The sequence below is a fragment of the Panthera leo genome, chromosome C1 (assembly GCF_018350215.1).
Source record: "Panthera leo isolate Ple1 chromosome C1, P.leo_Ple1_pat1.1, whole genome shotgun sequence".
In the NCBI taxonomy this organism is placed as follows: Eukaryota; Metazoa; Chordata; class Mammalia; order Carnivora; family Felidae; genus Panthera; species Panthera leo.
Window position 1 is genome coordinate 43,946,458 of NC_056686.1, and position 18,398 is coordinate 43,964,855.

Below are 18,398 nucleotides of genomic sequence, written 5' to 3' on the forward strand. Positions count from 1 at the left end.
CGGTCTGGTTCAAACACGAGTCTGTCTGTATTATACCCCTGCTTTGAGAGCTTCAGCGGCTCCCTTTTCTGCATCAGCAATTGCCAGGGTGTATTCTCTGTGACACATTCCCACGAGAAATGCCCCCGAGGGGAGAAAAGAGGTTCTAAGATGAGTAAGTTTGGGAAACACTACCTCGTCATCTTCCTCTTGGAGGGTTGTCGTGACATCAGGTCATTAAAGGCTCTGAGATGTTCGGTGCTGAGATTTTTCATGGTTGTTGAATCCGTGGATTCCCCAAGTTATTTATTTATTTATTTATTTATTTATTTATTTATTTATTTGTTTGTTTAAGGTTCTCTGTCCCACATGGAGCTTGAACTCACAACTCTGAGATCAAGAGTTGGCTGCTCTACTGACTGAGCCACCCAGGCACCCCTTTCCAAACTTATTTAACCGCAGAACCCCCTTTCTAGGTAACACCTGAGGGCATCCTGAAGTAGGAGCGGGCCACAAACACCCAGTAGAAGGGTAGAACGCATCCTGCAGGATGCAGCCCTGTCCCTCCGCATAACATTTGGGAAGCTTTGCCATCTAGTCCCATCTGCCTCCCCTGTTGTCACAGGCCAGGCTCCCCAGGACGCAGACTCAGAGACAGAGATTAGCATGCAGGAGGTTTATTAGGGTGCACCCTTGGGTTCGACACCTGCGGAAGGGAGGGCAGGGGGCACGAGGAGAGGTCAAGCTGCAGCGTAGCTTTGGGGGAGATCTCAGCCAACACTGCAGTGAGATTCCCCAAACTGGGGCCAGGGCTCTACACCCCTGTGTCCGTTTGTTACTGGAAGCCAGCCACCCTGGGAAGGGACGTGACCTTGGGCCAGCAGTTCTCTTCCGCAGAGGCGTTGCTGGGGCAATAAATGCTTCACACCAATGTGGGCGGGGCAGGCCAGCACCCTCCACACCAGTCTAGCAAAACGTGCAGAGTAACAGACTCCAGGATTACGAAAAGGGCTGGATACCACCCTTATCGGTAATGTTCAAAGCCTCCACGATGCAGCGCCTGATATTATTACCATCATTTCCCAGAGGGAAAAAGAGGTCTGGAGGAGGCGTTTGGCCAGGGTGCTGGTTCAGATACCTACAGCGACCAGAGAATGAGCATGCGCAGGAGTGGTGGGGGCTGGGGGCAACCCGGAGGGCCCGGGCCCTCTTGAAAGCACGAGTGGGTGCTCCACTTCACTGTGCAGGCCGTTCTTGCCAGGTCCTCCGGCTTCACGAGAAAAGCTAGAAGCCCAGATTTTTATAAGACATTAATTAGCCATCAATTTAGCTTGTTTGAAACACTGCTGGTCACTGTTCTGCCAATGACTGTGGTTTGTGGCTTGTGACCTCTGTGTTAGACCCCTCTGGATTCTGTTTTGTTTTGTTCGTAGATTTTATTTATTTATTTATTTATTTATTTAATGGCGGGGGGGGGGGGGTGGAGAGAGAGGGACAGAGAGAATCTTTAGCAGGCTCTGCGCTCAGTGCGGAGCCTAAAGCAGGGCTCGATCCCACGACCCTGGGATCGTGACCTGAGCTGAAATCAAGAGTCAGACGCTCAACCGACTGAGCCACCCAGGCTCCTCTAGATTCTGTTTTTGTTCTTTCAGCATCAACACCGTTGCTCGTGTGAAGGTCAACTTCTAGCCTTAGCTTTGAGAAAGGACCAGTAACCCATTCATTCATTCATTCATTCATTCATCCATTCATCCAATGCTTTCTGGGATCTATGCCACACCAACCTTTGTCCAGGGTGCTGAGGACCCTGAGCTGAGTGAGCTGGCCCCTTCTCTTGAGGGAACTCTGGACCCACTGGGGGAGACATAGATATAAATAATTACAGCACGCTGTCATAGGTTGCAGAAGCATGAAGAGTGGCGAGAGCAGCTCCATCTGAGGGTTGTGGAAGGCTTCAGGGAGGAGGTGGCTCCTGAGATGAGCCTCAAGGGATGAGAAAGATGCATGAGATGAAGAAGAGAGGGAAGGGCACTCCAATCAGGAGCAACTGCTAGTACCAGGCACAGATCCGGGGGTAGCGGGGCCACTGGCACTGAAGCAGAGTGTGTATAGCAAGGGGTGGGGGGCGGTGGTGGAAACTGAGGCAGAGGAGAATGATCATGAAGGCTTTGATGCCAGGCCCAGAGTAGACTGTCAACAGGAGAGTAATCATATTAGATTTTTCTTCATGTTTCTCAGCAGCCTCTTAGCAGGATGCCTGCCCCCCATGCCCCCTAGTTTCTACTTGATCGAACTCATCCTGAACACCACTCTCAGACTATTTTGCCCAAAACATTGCTTTGTCATTGCTCTATCAAGAATAGATGTTGGCTTCCTATTTTCTAATGCATAGGTAAGTCTTATTCCTGTCCGGCTTTAAGACCTTCCTAACTCTCCAGTTTATTCTTCACTGCTCTGTAACTTGAATCCTTCACGCTGATCAGACCTGTCTTTTTATCTATCATGTCCCTTGCATGCCATGTCCATTCTCACTAGGCTGGACTTTTATCTTTAGAACTTTCCTTCGAGCTGTAGCAGGGGGTGGACTGGAAGAGGATATACCCAAGGCAGGAAGACCATGGAAACGATCATTGCAATCTGTTAAGAACAGATGAGACCTGGTCTCTGGGGGTCTCAGGCAGAGGCGAGCATGGTGGCAGAGACATTTAGGAGGCAAGCTGCCAGGGCTTGGCTGCCTGATAGGGTCACCATCCCTAGCTTTGGGAGGACTGGATGGGTAATTAGTGCCTCTGAGGCCCCAGCACTCTTGGGCTTTCTCTTCGTCCCAGGTGACTACCCACCAAGACAGCGCCTTCACATTCCTCAGCCAGAGCCTGGAGTATGCCAAGAATCCCCGGGCCTCCCTCCGGAAGTCCTCAGTCATGTTCATAGGTAACCTGGCAGGGCTAGACTTGCACCTGGGGCGCTGCCTGCCCTCTATTTTGCTTCCTCCCCTTGGAAGGAAGCCGCCAGCCCTCCTGGCACCTGGGAAATGCCTCTCCTTGTGTGCAAAACTTGGCCAGCGGATGGTCATGGTGCGAATTAGAAAGGTGTTTCTTCCTCTAGATCCCTGCTTGGGAAGTGGGCCACAGGGTGGATCCGGCCTGGAGTCCTTGTGCAGGTCACAACCTTGGCAACTGCACAGCGGAACTGCTGTTTCCCCCCTCCCTTCCCTAGTACAGTACGGGTCCGGGCCCAGCAGGAGCCTACCATTGACTGTGGCAAGAGAGGCGAAGCTGTGCGGTAGAAAGTGTGAAGTAGAATCTCAGCTCCATGATCCCCTTTCTGTGTGACCCCAACTGAGTCATCTACTCCCACGGAGCCTCAGTTTCCTCACCTGTAAAATGGGGATTAACTCCTGTTTCACAGATTAGATGAGAATATTTTTTAATAATGTGAAGACTGGCTAGTCACGGTGCTCCCTCAACATCAGCTCACTCTACACTTCCCCGAAACAACTCGATTCCCCTCATTCAGAATCCCCTTCAGACCCTTCGGATGGCAGGTGGGAATGTCTCCTCCCAGCCACGCCCCTCCCCTCCCTCAAATATCCACACACTCCTTCACCAGGACCAAGAGACCCTGGTGCATAGGAGCTCCGACAGGATGATGTTCCCAGCCCGCACTTTGCAACATTTTTTTAAGTTCTTTTCCCCAAGTCACTTGTGGTTTTCATCCGTCCAGTCGTCCATGCACCCATTCACTGGCTCATTTAGCAAACGTTGTATGATGCTCCCCTCTGCATCAGGTACCATCCATGCTTAGTCTAGAGAAACAGAGAACCCTTCTAGAGGCGATGTGGATGGCAGGGGTGGGGGTGTGCTGTGAACCTGCTCTGTGCAGGGACAGAGGAGCCAAGCCCAGGACTGGGGGCATCCCTCAGAACGTGGGGGCCTGCTCAGAGGCAGCTTCTCACACAGAGTGACATTATTTGCTAGATGCTGACTTCCCTAACTTTTGCTCCAAATTAACCACATCTAAAAGTGTTGGTGTTCAACAGCCTCAGGGGTGTTCTCTGTGCCAGGGATCTGTGCTGGGGAACCGAAGCAGGGTAGAGGCTGCATCTGCCACAGACGACCTCTGGCCTGGTACAGGGGTCCCTAACTTCTTGCGGGTTTGGGAAACCCTGAAAAAAGTTACGAACACTTGCCCCTAGAAAAATGCATACACACATACAATTGTGCGTGTGATTTAAGATCCTCAGAGACCGCCCTTCCCACTTCCCCACCCCGAGTGGATCTAAGCTTGAGACCCCTGGTCTGGTGGGCGATATTCATGAGTCACAAAATACATCACAGTGTGTACAGATGAGAGAAACTCAGATACTCTGGGAGCCCAGAGAGGCACGTAACCTAGCGTGGGCGCAGGGTCAGGAAGGATTTCCTGGAGAAGTAACCATGTTAAGCTGAATATTCAGGGATAAATAGGAATGAGCCAGGCAGAGAAATGTGGGGCGGGCCCAACAAGAGGTGACAGGTACAGCCTGACCCATTCGAGGACCTGCAGGTACTCTGGGGACCAGGCACGTAGGCTGGGAGCTGGGGAGGGCTGAACAACGTGGCCAAGGAGCGGGGTCTCATTCCCTCCAGGACCCCACACCTGCCTGAAAGGGGCGCAAGGCGCTCCGTGTCCTTTACATTATTACCGCTCAAGCACCCCGGGGAAGGGGCCAGCTGAGGCAGCAACCTCCCTGAGTCTCAGGTGAGGACACTAAGGGCCAACCTGGGTAAGGGACCACCTAGGGCCACACTGTCAGCGTCAGCTCTAGCCCAGATCCTGTCCCTGTCCCGGTGCCATTCCTGCCCTCCGGACCTGCTGTCTCTCCCAGGACTCCTCTTGGGGAATCTGTTCCAGGGTCTCTGTTTATGTCCTCCTTTGTGGGACTCAAGGAGGGTGGGAGAACTTCAGGAGGTCTGGTCTGAGGGCGGGGGCCCTAGTCAGGAGTTGGATGCACTCACCTCTGGGCTTACACTCAAGGGTCCCTGGTCCCCTGCATGGAGAGCATGATGACAGAAGACCGGCTGAATGAAGTTAAAGTGGGTAAGTCCTGCCCTGTGTCTTTGAGATCTCAGGGGCCAGGGAGAGAATGAGTGGGCTCGAAGTGGGTGGCAGAAAACAGAAGGACTAGGTCCCAAAGCAGGGGGCATCAGCTCAGTCCAGCTGTACTAGTCTTCATCCCTGGCGAGCAGTGTTAAGTACCACGGGGTCACCAGGACACGGAACACACAGCCCCACCCTAGGGGAATTTACAGTCTAGGAACCCTGGCTAGAAAACAAGCCCCAAACCATTTAGTACAGAGCAAGTGGTCCAGGCTCTTCATGGGGGCAGGTTAATTTTGTAACTGGGGAAACTGATGAGGTTGGGGCAATCCAGGAAGGCTTCCTGAAGGAGGCAGATTTTAATTCAGGCTTCGAAAGGCAGGCACAGTTTGAAGGGCTGGGAGGAAGATGAAATGAAGGGATGTTAAACAAAATCCTAAGCCGAGACACGGGGGTGAGAAGGGAGGATCCGCTGTGAGACCTTTGTGGGGGACCTGGTCTTAACAAGCAGCCTTTCTCCTCCCCCTGACCCAGCTCTGGAAAACCTGAGACACGACCCAGAAGCATCAGTGTGCATCTACGCGGCCCAGGCCCAGGACCACATCCTAGCCAGCTGCTGCTGGAACTCCTGGCCGCTGCCACACGGGGACTCGTGGGTGTGCGACCCAGCCACCACGCACCGCTGGAGCCCTAGCTGCAAGAGCCTGCCCGCTTCTCACCAGCGGTGCTCCTGGATCGTGCAGGCACTGGGCTCCTGGAAGATGGCCTTGAAGCAGTGATGTGCCTGAGCCCCCAGCCCTCCCCAGAGGCGGCCACAGCCATGCCCACTATAAATGCCACGTGGCTTACCTCTCCCCCTGCATGTTTCCTCATGGAAGACGCCCGTGCCCTGGGGCAGCCATTGCTCCATGTGGCACATCTGTGAGATGAGCGTGGCCTTCATTGCGGACTCAAGGCCATGGAAAAAGTCCACCTTGTGCCTCGATGTCCCCTCTCCCACAGAGAGGGTGGAAGAACAACAGGAGATGATGATTGGGGTGCCTTTAGGGGAAGGAAAAGGACAGACTCCCCTCCCCCATGATGTCATGCACTTCTGGAACTCTGACCTCTGAGTCCCACCCTCCGGTCCTTGCCCAGAGATCGGCTGGCTGTCTTTCATTTGGGTAGCATTTACTGAGCACCTAACTGGAGCCAGGCCTGCTCTGGGTGCTGGAGGAGAACAAGGGCCAGTCCCTGGCCTTAGTAACGCATAGTCTGATGCAGTGTTTCTCAAAAGGGGTGATTTTGACATGCAGGGAATATCTGACGATATCTGGAGACATTTTTGTTTGTTACAACTTGCGGAAGGGGATGCTATTGTCATCTAGCGATTAGAGCCCAGAGACGCTGCTAAACATCTTACAGTGCACAGCACGGCCCACCACAGTGAAGAACTATCCATCCCAAATGGTTAAAAGTGTTGAGGTTGAGAAACTTCGGTCTAACGGAAGTATCAGAGACATGTAAAGATATCCGTGCCCAGCAGGGCGGTGCTGTGATGAAGGGGCTCATGGGAGCTTGTGAAGTTCAGGGGACGTATGTAGGCCAGCCAGGAGTAGGGGTGTCAGGGGCAAGACCCCCCACTAGAAGGCTTGGAAATAGGACCACATGGTGGGCGTGAATGGAGGAGAGCAGGGCACACGGGACTGAGGACCAGCTGCTGATACGTAGGTTCAATGGATCCTAGAGTGTGTGTGTGTGTGTGTGTGTGTGTGTGTGTGTAGATCAGGGCCAGGGCCAGCTTGCCATGGTGGTGGAGGCCGTGTTAAGGGAGCAGTGGGAAGGCGTGGTGGGGTGTTAAGCAGGGGAGAGATGTGGACAGATGTCGGCTTTAGAAAGCTCCTTCCTCTAGAAGATACAGGAACCCCGCAGGCATTGCTGGTGGGAGGGCACATGGGTGCAGCCATTCCAGACACAAATCCATCACTATTCATTCATATTAAGCTTATGCATGCCATGACCTGGCAGTTTCACTCATGGGCACACATCTCAGAGCTCTTCCCAGAGGTCCACAAGAAAAGATGTATGAGGAAGTCCATTGCAGCATTATTTGTGGTACCTGGGAGAGGAAGCAGCCTGGGTATCCGTCCTCAGGGAGTGAACGGGCGCCACGGAGTCCCATGCAGCACTTAGAGGCAGTGGGGGTACGTGTAGCACCTTGGATGGGACCTAAAACCTTGTGCTGAGGGAAAGAGGACATAAAAAAATGTCTGCACAAAAGAAGTCACACTTTGCAAGAACACTTACAAGCTGAAAATACACATTAAAACACAGGCCGGTGGGAGGGAGTAAGGAGGAGGGCTCTGAGGCCTAAAAGGGAAAAAATGATAAAAGGGAGGGGAAGAAAGCTCATTCTGTGGTGGAAAGAAAGAGGGATGGTGAACAAAAGCACAGGCAAGGAGACTTGGCTGGCAGCTCGTGGGGAGGAATGGAAGCCTGGATGGCAGGGTAGGGTGGTGAGGGAGGACTGGACCCTGGGGAGACAGAGGAAGGGGAATTGTCAGAACCTGGTGGTTGACAGAATGGAGGAAGGGGAGGGAGAGCAAGGCGCTGAGGGTGGTGCCTGCATTTCTGGGTGGATGACCTGGGTCAATGGTGTCCCCCACACTGGTTGGTCCCTTAGGATCAGAGGCAGCTTCACAGAGACAGGAGTTGAGGCTGGATGTGGTGAGCTTGAGAGGCTTGGTGTCGTGACAGTAGAGACATCTGCCAGGTGGCTGGCTGGCTGCATAGTGGGGAGTTCGGCAGAAGGACCGGGATGGAAGCATGTTCGGGATTCCTCGAAGACAGGGCTGAGGTGAGATTCCCCAGGGCGAGAGTATAGAGTACATTTAAGCTGCTGCTGGGATGAGGAACCCAGGATGCTGACCACACAATCCTCTGCCAATAAATGGTAGGCCAGGGCCATCAGGATTCTGGGCCTAAGAGAGAGCAGGAAATGGGAGTGCTCCTTGTCCATAACCTCTTCCATTGCCAAGAATGCTCACAAGCATGGCCTCCTTGGAGTGTCGCGGTAGCCACATGGAGTTGTGGCGAAGGCAGGCTGGCTTCACTGCCCTCATTCTACAGATGAGGACAGGGCTCCAAGATGAGTGGGCCTTGTGCAAGGTCACCCAAGAGAATCAATAGAAGTTGGGTCCCAAACGTCTCCCAACTCCCGTGGCTCAGCCCTTTCTATCCAAAGACACTGCTGCTTTCATTGGCCAGAACCCAGGTCTGGGCTGGCCTTGACAAATGACAGCTGCCACATTCTGGTCTAGGTGGCTTCGAAGCACAACAGAGGCCGACAGGGGCTCAGTGATTGGCCAGCGCCCCCAAGTCATCTGGAGTCAGAAGGATCAGAGAGCGCTCGGCAAGTCACTTCCCTTTTCTGAGTCTCCCCCAACATCACCTGTAAAATGAATTCTCACCTCACAGAGTTTTATAGGAATCAAATAAAAAAATGGAAGCCACAGGATCTGTAGGCTCTGTACCCAAGAAGGGAAAAGATAATGAGAAGGGTGAGAATGGGAACCATTAGGGAGCAGGCTGGAGAATGAAGGTGGAAAAGGAGGTGCCGCATTGGAGGAGAGGAGGCACTTGGACCAGGTGTCCTGCCGGGCATGGGCGGCAGCTAGAAGGGAAAAGCCACAGGCCCGGTCCTGGAAGCCGCAGCCCTCCGTGCATCCACCCTTAGCCCTGCTATCTCTTTCGCCAGAGTATGAGATAATGGCTAAGCCTTCCAGCTCCACTGCTGTGCCTCCAATCTCTTCTCTTCCCTAGTCTCTCACCAGCATCTCCTCTCTTAATCCAGCCTCCTCCCATCAATTCTTCACCTGGCAACCCAGGCCTTCCTAAAACAAATCTGTCCTTAGGTCTATCCCTGGCTCACTATCCTCTGCCAGATAAAGGCCTGACTGCCCTCTGGCCCCCATCCACCTTGCTGGCCTTTCCTCCTGATTCGTGGCATGTACCCAGCATGCCAGGCTCTTACACACCTCCATGCCTCTCTGCACAGAGGCTCCCACTGCCTAAGATGCTCCCCTCCAGAGCCCATCCATCTGTGGAGACCTTCCTCTTCTGAATCCCCGAGGTAACACCCACTCTTCTAGGCCTCCACTGTGCAGACTTGTAATCGGCCCTGGTTTAGGTCTGCTGCCTGTCCATCTTTCCTTCCAGACCAGGCTGTGGGCTTCCTGAGGCTGTAGCACCCAATGCAGGGCCCAGGTAGCCATCTATTGGGTAACCCTGTGGCTGTAGGAAGGCACACCTCCCCTGGAGATCCTGTTTCCATCTCAGCTGGGGCGGGTAGGGAGGTGGTTAACCTCAGAAATAGGCATGTCTGATCACATAGCCCCTTTTCTCAAAACTCTCCAGAAGCTACCACCGCACGCTGAGGAAGACCCAAGTCAGAATCACTACTCATCATCCCTCTCACTTCACCTACTCACCCTACTTCTCATTCTGCACCAGCACCCCCTTCCCCCAACTCCCCTCCCTGCGGCTGGGCCCTGCCAATCCCCTCCATGGAGAGTGCTCTCCCCTCACCCTCACCCCCCAACAGGCCCTGGCCACTTCCAGCCTCCTCCTTTGCTTGCATGCCTGTACACCCAGTTTGAAACTTTCCCCTGATAGCTCTTGCTAGCACCTGACAACCTCTTACAAAGTATATGTTTACCGTCTGTCTCTCCGTACTACCTGATCAGCTCCTGGAGAGCAAGGGTATTATCTGCTTTTTATCTGCTTTCCCCACCACTGTATACCCAGCCACCACAATAGGCCTGAGCACACAAGGAGCTTGAGGAACACGTGCTAACTGGTGAACAAACGAGTTAATGGAGTGATTAAGGGGGCACTGCGGGGCGCTGGGTTTATCCACCATCCCAAACACTGGAGGGGCGGGGCTGCGGCCAGCTGAGGGGAGGGCGGGGCGGGGGTGGTGCCGGCCGGGGAGAGGAGGAGCCGGGCCGGCCGTGTCCCGAGTAGGGCGGAACCCGAGGCGCGCTGGCGGGCGTGGGCCCGGAGGACTGAGGGAAGAGCACCCGCGCTGCCGGAAGTGGCCGCGCGTTTTTAGCCGCTGCGACCGTGGCGCAAGAGCCGAGGGGTAGCCATGGAGCAATGGGAGTCGGACGCCGACGCTGACGCCGACGATGCCATGGACGCGTTCCTGGAAAAGTTCCAGAACGAGACTTACAGTGGCGGCTTCCACGAGGACCAGTGGGAGGAGGTAGGCGGCCCGGGGCCCCGCACGTGTGTGTGTCGGGGGTGGGGGTGGGGGTGGGGGGGTCGTCGCGACACCTGGGGCTCCCGGGCACGGAGACGCCTCCCTCATCCCCGGGCCTGGCGCTGCCAGCGGATAGGTGGTTTCCACTTGGGAATGATAGAAAATCGGCCTTGAGGTTTTGAGGGCCTTCTTCAGCTGTCAGTACATTTAGGCGCCAGACCCACCTGTGACTCTACCACTTACTGGCTCGGCTACTTAATGTCTCTGAGCCCGTGGCCTCGTTTGTAAAATTTCCTAAACTGTAGCCCACAGTCTCGTAGGATTGCGGCGAAGATGAAGGGATATGGTCGGTACAGTGACGGGGACGCAAGAGCGCTCAATTAGCGGTGATTACCGCGGCCCTTGTAAAAACGCGAGAACCGAAAGAATCTTTAGAGGTCGTTACCCTGCGCTGTCATTTTACAGATGGGAAACTGAGGCCTGAATAGGGAGAGAGGTAGCTAATCCTGATTTGCAAATCATGATGAGGAAGAAAACTCTGACGTAGAGATATGGAATTGGATCTGCCCAGTGGACAATCTTATTCCTACAGTTCGTTCTTGTCTTAATCTCCAGGAATTTGAAAAGGTCCCCCTATTTATGAGGAAAGCGCCATCCGAAATTGATCCCAACGAAAATCCTGACTTGGCTTGCCTCCAGTCAATTATTTTTGATGAAGAACGATCTCCAGAAGGTATCTGACATGAGTCTAATATTTGTTTTGTGTCTCCATTGGATTCAGGTAAAGAGCGAGTCAGAAAGGTTCTGATTGATAACAAGTAGTTAACCTGGTCTAACTTGTCACTATTTATTCCACACATACCCCCCCCCCCTTTTTTTTTGATACGTACTAAATGCTAGGCATTGGGAAATACAGGGGTGAGTGAGATGGCCCTCGAGGGTTATGCTCCCGTGGATGGCCAGATTGTCCTACGTGTATCTGGTAAGTGCCAACACGTAGCTATATACTATGTGTTGCTGGAACACTGAAGGGGGGAGGTAGGAATGGGCTCACAATGGATTGGAAATTTGAACTGATTCTTAACGATTTTGTAGGCTCTTACTAGGGTGAGGAGGGGAATTTGCACTCCTGGGATTAAAACATAAGCAAAAACAAAAGTAGAATTTCCCCCCATTTCTTCAATAATTAAAAAAAAGTCCATTCTTCAAGAGGTAGGATAAGTATACTTTTTTTGTAAGTACCTAATCTACCTCGTAAGATATTTGGAATTGACTGTAGCATTAAGTATGCATGACTTATGTCTCTCCATCTTGATAGCCAGTTTTATAGCATTAATTTTTGAGTTTTCTTTTTCTATTGGTTTCTTCTATTTGATTTATCATATGTTACACTATTGTATGGTTTGGAATCTATTTTTGATGAGCCTTTAAAAAAACAGGAAATAGTGATTATTTATTCTCTTCTTTGCAGAACAGGCCAAGACCTACAAGAATGAGGGCAATGATTACTTTAAAGAAAAAGACTATAAAAAAGCTGTGATTTCGTACTCTGAAGGATTAAAGAAGAAATGCACAGACCCTGATTTGAATGCTGTCCTTTATACCAACCGGGCAGCAGCACAGTACTATCTTGGTAATTTATTCTATTATTTAGTGCTTTCTAAAGAATTAACTTATGGTAAAAGCCATTATGCTGGCTAGTGCAGGGTTTGAGAGTGTCAGAGGCAGAGCTGCTTATCTCAGAAAGCCAGGCAAGTTTAACTGAACTCCGATCTTCCAGGTGGACTTGGTGAAAAGGGAAACCAGATAGATTGTATAATTCTTACTATCTGTTTTAATTTTTTTTAAAGCTTATTCATTTTTGAGAGACAGAGAGTGAATGGGGGAGGGGCAGTGAGAGAGGGAGACAGAATCGGAAGCAAGCTCCAGGCTCTGAGCTGTCAGCACAGAGCCCGATGCATGTCTCGAACCCACAAGTAGTGAGATCGTGACCTGAGTTAAAGTCGGACACTTAATCGACTGAGCCACCCAAGCGCCCCATCTTACTATCTCAACCAAACAAGTGACCTGCCTAAATAAATGAGTTGGTATGATCTTTGTTTTATTCCAAATGCTTCTCTCTCTCAAAAAAAAAAAAAAAAATGTGTTTTTGTTTTTGGCCTTTTATCCTATTCTTAAGGATGCTAGAAGGATTCAAGAAATAGAGATTTTTTAAGTGACAGAACTATATAAATCAAAGGGAGAATTTTTCAAAGAGCATTCTGTGGGACCTTTGATGTGACAAATACTCTTTAGCCAAGGAAATTTGGAACTTGCTGCTGCTTTGTTGCAGATTTGCAGTTCACATTAGTATGTTCTTTGCAGTACCTACAGCAAAGAACCCTACCTTACGATTCTTATGTTTTTGGAAGCTCCTTTTCAAGTAATGCTTATTACCATGCAGGACTGTTGAGCAGATGTGACTTTGGGAAACACTGGTTATTCGGTAACATTATTGCTGGTGACTAGTCTTGGTCACGTTAGACCCATGTTTCTTATCACAGAGTTGAAAGACGACCTGGGGCCTTGGGCATTTCTGAAGGACTGGTAGAGCATAAGCCTTGCAGTCTAGCTGGGATGAGTCAGCTGGGACCATTTGAGCAGTTTCTCCCCAATCATAGTCTGCTCCAACTGTTGTCTCCTTTAGTGTGTTTCATTATACAATCCTAAATAGTAAAAGTGGTATAGAACTTAAGAGATTATTTGGGCCAACCAACCCCTCGTTTTACATAGACCCAGAGAGGGACCCTCTGGTTGGTGTCAGAACCAGGACTGGAAACCCATTTTTCTAACTTCTGGAGGAATACATTTTCTTCCTTCAGACAAACGTGAGTTCTTGTTCTGTGCTAGGCATGGGCATTGCAGAGATGGGTAAGACCTGGCCTTTCCCTGAGGAGTTTCATTCCTTAGTCAGTAAATACACATAAAGCATTTACTGTGTGCTCTGCATTTCACTGTGATCAATAGCTACATAGTTCTTTGGGCAACTTTAAGACTGTCCTGTATAGGGCCAATAAGACCAGAAGAAGCACCTTACAAGAAGAAAACCGTGTGTGTGTGTGATGCCAGAGGAGTAGAGGCATGATAATCCCTGCTGTTCCTTAAATGATACCTCACTGGTACAGCTCACAGAGCACTTCCACATTTGTCATCCCTCTTGACCTCATAGCAGCCATGTAACGTAGGTGAGCTTGACTGCTTTTTCCCTAGTCAGAGTAAGAAGTTGTCGTAAAATACAGTAAATGTAGTAGAATGAATTGTGTAAGGGTACACAGTGCTAGGATTAGTATGCAGAATCAGGTTTGATTCAAAGTGCACTAAATGGAAGACCCCTTTACCCACACTTCCAGAAGTACCTGGTGCTGTCAGTTCCTTAGTCCTGAGTACTTTTAGGTTCTGCAGTACCACTCACTAGCTTTGGGGCTTTCCCTTTGCTGGCTTAGAATTCAGTTTTCTTAGGCCTGATTAGTCATTTAGCCCTTGTCCTTTTGTTTTCCGGCTTTACAATGTGTTCTGTATTCTTACTCTTTTTGTCTCTGTGGGTTTATGGCATTTTTGGGGGAAAGGGGAAAAGTAGTGGAGGTTGAGTTAAATCCTTATCTACCTTATCTAAAGGTTCAATCTACCACCTTTAACCAGAAGTCTTTGGATCTCTTATATATATATATTTTTTGTGTAGTTAATATGCTGTTCTTCCAATATTGTATTCCGTTCTTTTCACTTAATTTTGTAACATATAAACAGTTTTACCTGTCATTAAAATTATTTGTGAATATTATTTTAATAGCTACATAAAGTTGCATCATTTGGACACACCAGTGTTTACACTTTTGGCTTCACTGTTTGCTATTGTTAAATATACAGCTGCTTTTAGGTGTTTTAAAATAATGCAATAATGAACACAGTGGTAAAGTTTTCCACTAATTCTGATTCATCTTAAGGCTAAAGCAGGATTTGGCAGACTATGGCTCACATGCCACATCTGGATCCTTGGCCTCTTATGAGCTAAAAATGTTTTTTATATTTTAAAGAATTATAAAACAAGCAAAGACGAATATGTAACAGATCGTATTTGGCCTAAAATATTTACTATATCTATATGGCCCTTCAGAAGAGGGTCAGAAAAATTTTGCTGACCCCTGTGCTAGAATTTTTAGAAGTGAAAATAATAGGTAGATACCAAATTGTTAAGTAAACTAGAAAGTGAAAATCTACTTCATGCCCTCCTAGTTTGGATAACCAGTGTGTGTGTGATTGCAGACCATGTTTTTTTTTTTAAATACATTTATAAATACATATGTGTGTGTACATATGCCTATATATTTAGATTGGTTAGTTTTACAAAGTCATATTTGCATTTTATACATTGACATTATACACATAGAACAACCACTTAAAACTACGTAGCACAGGGGTGCCTGGGTGGCGCAGTCGGTTAAGCGTCCGACTTCAGCCAGGTCACGATCTCGCGGTCCGTGAGTTCGAGCCCCGCGTCAGGCTCTGGGCTGATGGCTCGGAGCCTGGAGCCTGTTTCCGATTCTGTGTCTCCCTCTCTCTCTGCCCCTCCCCCCTTCATGCTCTGTCTCTCTCTGTCCCAAAAACAAATAAAAAACGTTGAAAAAAAAAAAAATTAAAAAAAAAAAAAAAAAACTACGTAGCACAGGCATCCTATCATGTGCAGATCCTTTCACGTGCAGATCTATCTTACTCTTTTTTTTAATGGCTGCATACTATACAATAATATGGATTAACCATAGTTTGTTTCCCAAATTTTTATTTAAATTCTAGTTAGTTAACATATAATGTAATATGGGTTTCAAGAGTAGAATTTATTGGTTCATCACTTAGAATACCCAGTGCTCAACACAAGTGCCCTCCTTAATGCCCATCACCCTTTTAGCCCATCCCCCCACTCACTTTCCCTCCAACAACCTTCAGTTTGTTCTCTATATATAGTTAAGAGTCTCTTATGGTTTGTTTCCATCTCTTTTTTTTTTTTCCCTTCCCCCATGTTCATCTGTTTTGTTTCTTAAATTCCACATGTGAATGAAATCTCATGGATTTGTCTTCCTCTGCCTGACTTATTTCCCTTAACGTAATGCATTCTAGCTCCATCCACATTGTTGCAAATGGCAACATTTTATTCCTTTTTAAAATTTTTTTTTATGTTTATTTATTTTTGAAAGAGACAGAGCACAAGCAGGGGAGGGGCAGAGAGAGAGGGAGACACAGAATCTGAAGAAGGCTCCAGGCTCTAAGCTGTCAGCACAGAACCCGATGTGGGGGTCGAACCTATGAACGATAGGATCGTGACCTGAGCTGAAGTCGGACACTTAACCGACTGAGCCACCCAGGCGCCCCAACATTTTATTCTTTTCGATGGCTGAGTAATATCTGTGTGTGTGTGTGTCTTCTTTATCCATTCATTAGTCATTGGACACTTGGGCTCTTTGCATAGTCTGGCTATTATAGATAATGCTCTTATAAACATTAGGGTGCATGTGTCCCTTCACATCTGTATTTTTGTATCCTTTGGATAAATACCAAGTAGTGCAATTGCTAGGTTGTAGGGTAGTTCTATTTTTAACTTTTTGAGGAATCTCCATACTATTTTCCAGAGTGGCTGCACCAGTTTGCATTCCCACCAACAGTGCGAACCCTTTCTCCACATCCTCACCAATATCTGTTGTTTCCTGAGTTGTTAATTTTAGCCATTCTGACAGTGGTGACATGGTATCTCCTAGTGGTTTTGATTTGTGTTTCCCTGATGATGTGATGTTGAGCATCTTTTCATGTGTCTGTTAGCCATCTGGGTGTCTTCTTTGGAAAAGTGTCTATTCATGTCTTCTACTCATTTCTTAAGTGGATTATTTGTTTTTTGGCTGCTGAGTTTGATAAGTTCTTTATAGAATTTTGGATACTAACCCTGTATCTGATATATCATTTGCAAATATCTTCTCCCATTCCATAGGCTGCCTTTTAGTATTGTTGACTGTTTCTTTCGCTTTCCAGAAACTTTTTATCTTGATGAAGTCACAATAGTTCCTATTTGCTTTTGAGACGTATCTAGTCAGAAGTTGCCCCAGCTGAAGTCAGAGAGGTTGTTGCCTGTTTTCCCCTCTAGGATTTTGATGGTTTCCTGTCTCATATTCAGATCTTTCTTCCATTTTGAGTTTGTATGTATGGTGTAAGAAAGTGGTCCAGTTTCATTCTTCTGCATGTTGCTGTCCAGTTTTCCCAACACCGTTTGTTGAAGAGACTGTCTTTTTTCCATTGGATATTCTTTCCTGCTTTGTCAAAGATTAGTTGACCATATATTTGTGGGCATAACCATAGTTTATTTAGTCATTACCATATCGAGGATAGTTAGGGTATCACCAGCATTTCACAATTAAAAGTAATACTGCAGTTAACATGCGTTTACATTTATCCTTGTACATTTGTCCAAGTATTGTTCTTTAATGTTTTTATTTTTGAGAGGGAGCGGAGGGGCAGAGACAGAATCTCAAGCAGGCTCTGTGCTGTCAGTGAAGAGCCCAGTGCTTAATCCCACAAACTGTGAGGTTGTGACCTGAGCCGGAATCAAGAGTTGATGCACACTTAACTGACTGAGCCACCCAGGTGCCCCTGCCCAAGTATTTTTAAGGATAAATTTCCAGAAGAATATTGTTGGGTGAGAGTATACACCCAAAGTACATGCTAATTTGCTCTCTAATTTATCCTTACACGAGTGCCCTTTTTCCATGTCTTCACCGATACGGGATATTATCTGTCTTTAATTTTTACCAGTTCCATGTTAATTTCAATTTCTTCAGTCATTGGTGATGTTGAGCATCTTTTCATGGGCTTGTTAGCCATTTAGTTGTTCTGTGGGCTTCCAGTGTTAGAAATATTGCTAAGACTCTTGATGAGCTCAACTATATTTTTTTCTAAAAACCATTGCTCTTTTTTATATTCCTCCAAGACTGTATAAGAATGTGTCTCTACACACAAATTTTTGCAAATATTCTGATCTCAATCTTGTTTTCTCTTTTACTAAATGGTGACTATTAGGCAATTTTCGTTCTGCTCTCAATGATGTGACAGCTGCCAAAAAGCTAAAACCCTGCCACCTCAAAGCAATAATAAGAGGTAAGTATCATAGAACCACAGTATGATTGTCATCATGGAAAAGTTGGCACTTACTGCACCAAGAGTTGAGGAATTTTAAGCTTTAATATTAAGAGTCTAATATACTAATGAAGTTACCTTATTTTTGCATTCTTGATATTAAGTTCCTGGTTATTATCAATAGCAGCATGCCATTTTTAAAAGAATTTTCCAGAGAATAATATAACCCTTTATGGTTTAAGAATTTGTAGAGAAATTGAAACTCCTCGTTTTAAATTAATAATAAAATTAATTAAAATAAAGCAGTTCCAGAAGCTGCATTCTAATTTTTTTTCCAAATTAGCTGATTGAAAGGTGAGATTTTCAAATGCCATGTTAATTAAAAGGTAAGTTATTGGACCTTTGCTGAGAACTCTTGATGCTGAGATGTTCCCAGATTATATTTTCTTTTGTGGTCTGACCTTTCTATGTAATAATAGTGCTGTATTACTTTTATATTTTACCTTTTGTTTGAGAAGCTCAAAGGTGCTTTGTAAACTTTAATTTATTCATCACATATTAATCTTCCCTATATCCCCATGGACCAACTGCTTTAGCATAAGCCAAATGCTTTATCAAAGTTCTGCCTCTTTAGATATGCGTAGTTAGGGGGTGGTAGGTAGATCCGTGTTCCTCAGCTGTAGGGAAAGAAGGTACTGTTCAAAGATTAGCAAGTAAATTCACTCTAGTCCTGTGGAATTGGCTCCAAGCTGGAGTCTAATCCTTGACTGAATTCAGTTTTACCTCAGCATGTGACCGTGGCAAGACCTCCACTCTTAGTATCAGTTTGCCTATCTCTGGAAGATGAGGTTAGATTCTGTGGACATCAAAGCCCTTACAGTTCTGATATTTTGAAATTCTGTGGAAAGTCTAAAGGGGCTAACTGGAGAAGAACAAACATGGTGAGAGG

At 47.7% G+C, this 18,398-nt stretch overlaps 2 protein-coding genes across 12 annotated transcripts in view; both read left to right on the plus strand.

Annotated features, from left to right (window-relative positions):
• MROH7 (maestro heat like repeat family member 7) overlaps positions 1-5,948 on the plus strand; it is a 59,303-nt gene extending 53,355 nt beyond the window's left edge. For 3 of the 10 annotated variants that reach the window (XM_042951734.1, XM_042951733.1, XM_042951735.1), the window contains exons 22-24: positions 2,808-2,910; positions 4,996-5,058; positions 5,593-5,948. In XM_042951734.1, coding sequence (XP_042807668.1) covers positions 2,808-2,910; positions 4,996-5,058; positions 5,593-5,837 — 411 coding nt within the window. In that variant the 3' untranslated portion in view covers positions 5,838-5,948. Of the gene's footprint in view, positions 1-2,807; positions 2,911-4,995; positions 5,059-5,592 lie in introns of those variants that run through there. The other 7 variants (XM_042951737.1, XM_042951736.1, XM_042951738.1 and 4 more) reach the window with 4 other exon arrangements.
• Positions 5,949-10,105: 4,157 nt separating this feature from the next.
• Positions 10,106-18,398, plus strand: part of TTC4 (tetratricopeptide repeat domain 4) — a 30,978-nt gene continuing 22,685 nt past the window's right edge. Inside the window, exons 1-4 of one of the 2 annotated variants that reach the window (XM_042951523.1) lie at positions 10,106-10,303; positions 10,916-11,033; positions 11,772-11,933; positions 17,393-17,470. In XM_042951523.1, the coding sequence (XP_042807457.1) occupies positions 10,187-10,303; positions 10,916-11,033; positions 11,772-11,933; positions 17,393-17,470 (475 nt within the window). In that variant the 5' untranslated portion in view covers positions 10,106-10,186. The remainder of the gene's footprint in view (positions 10,304-10,915; positions 11,034-11,771; positions 11,934-17,392; positions 17,471-18,398) is intronic. The other variant, XM_042951524.1, reaches the window with a different exon arrangement.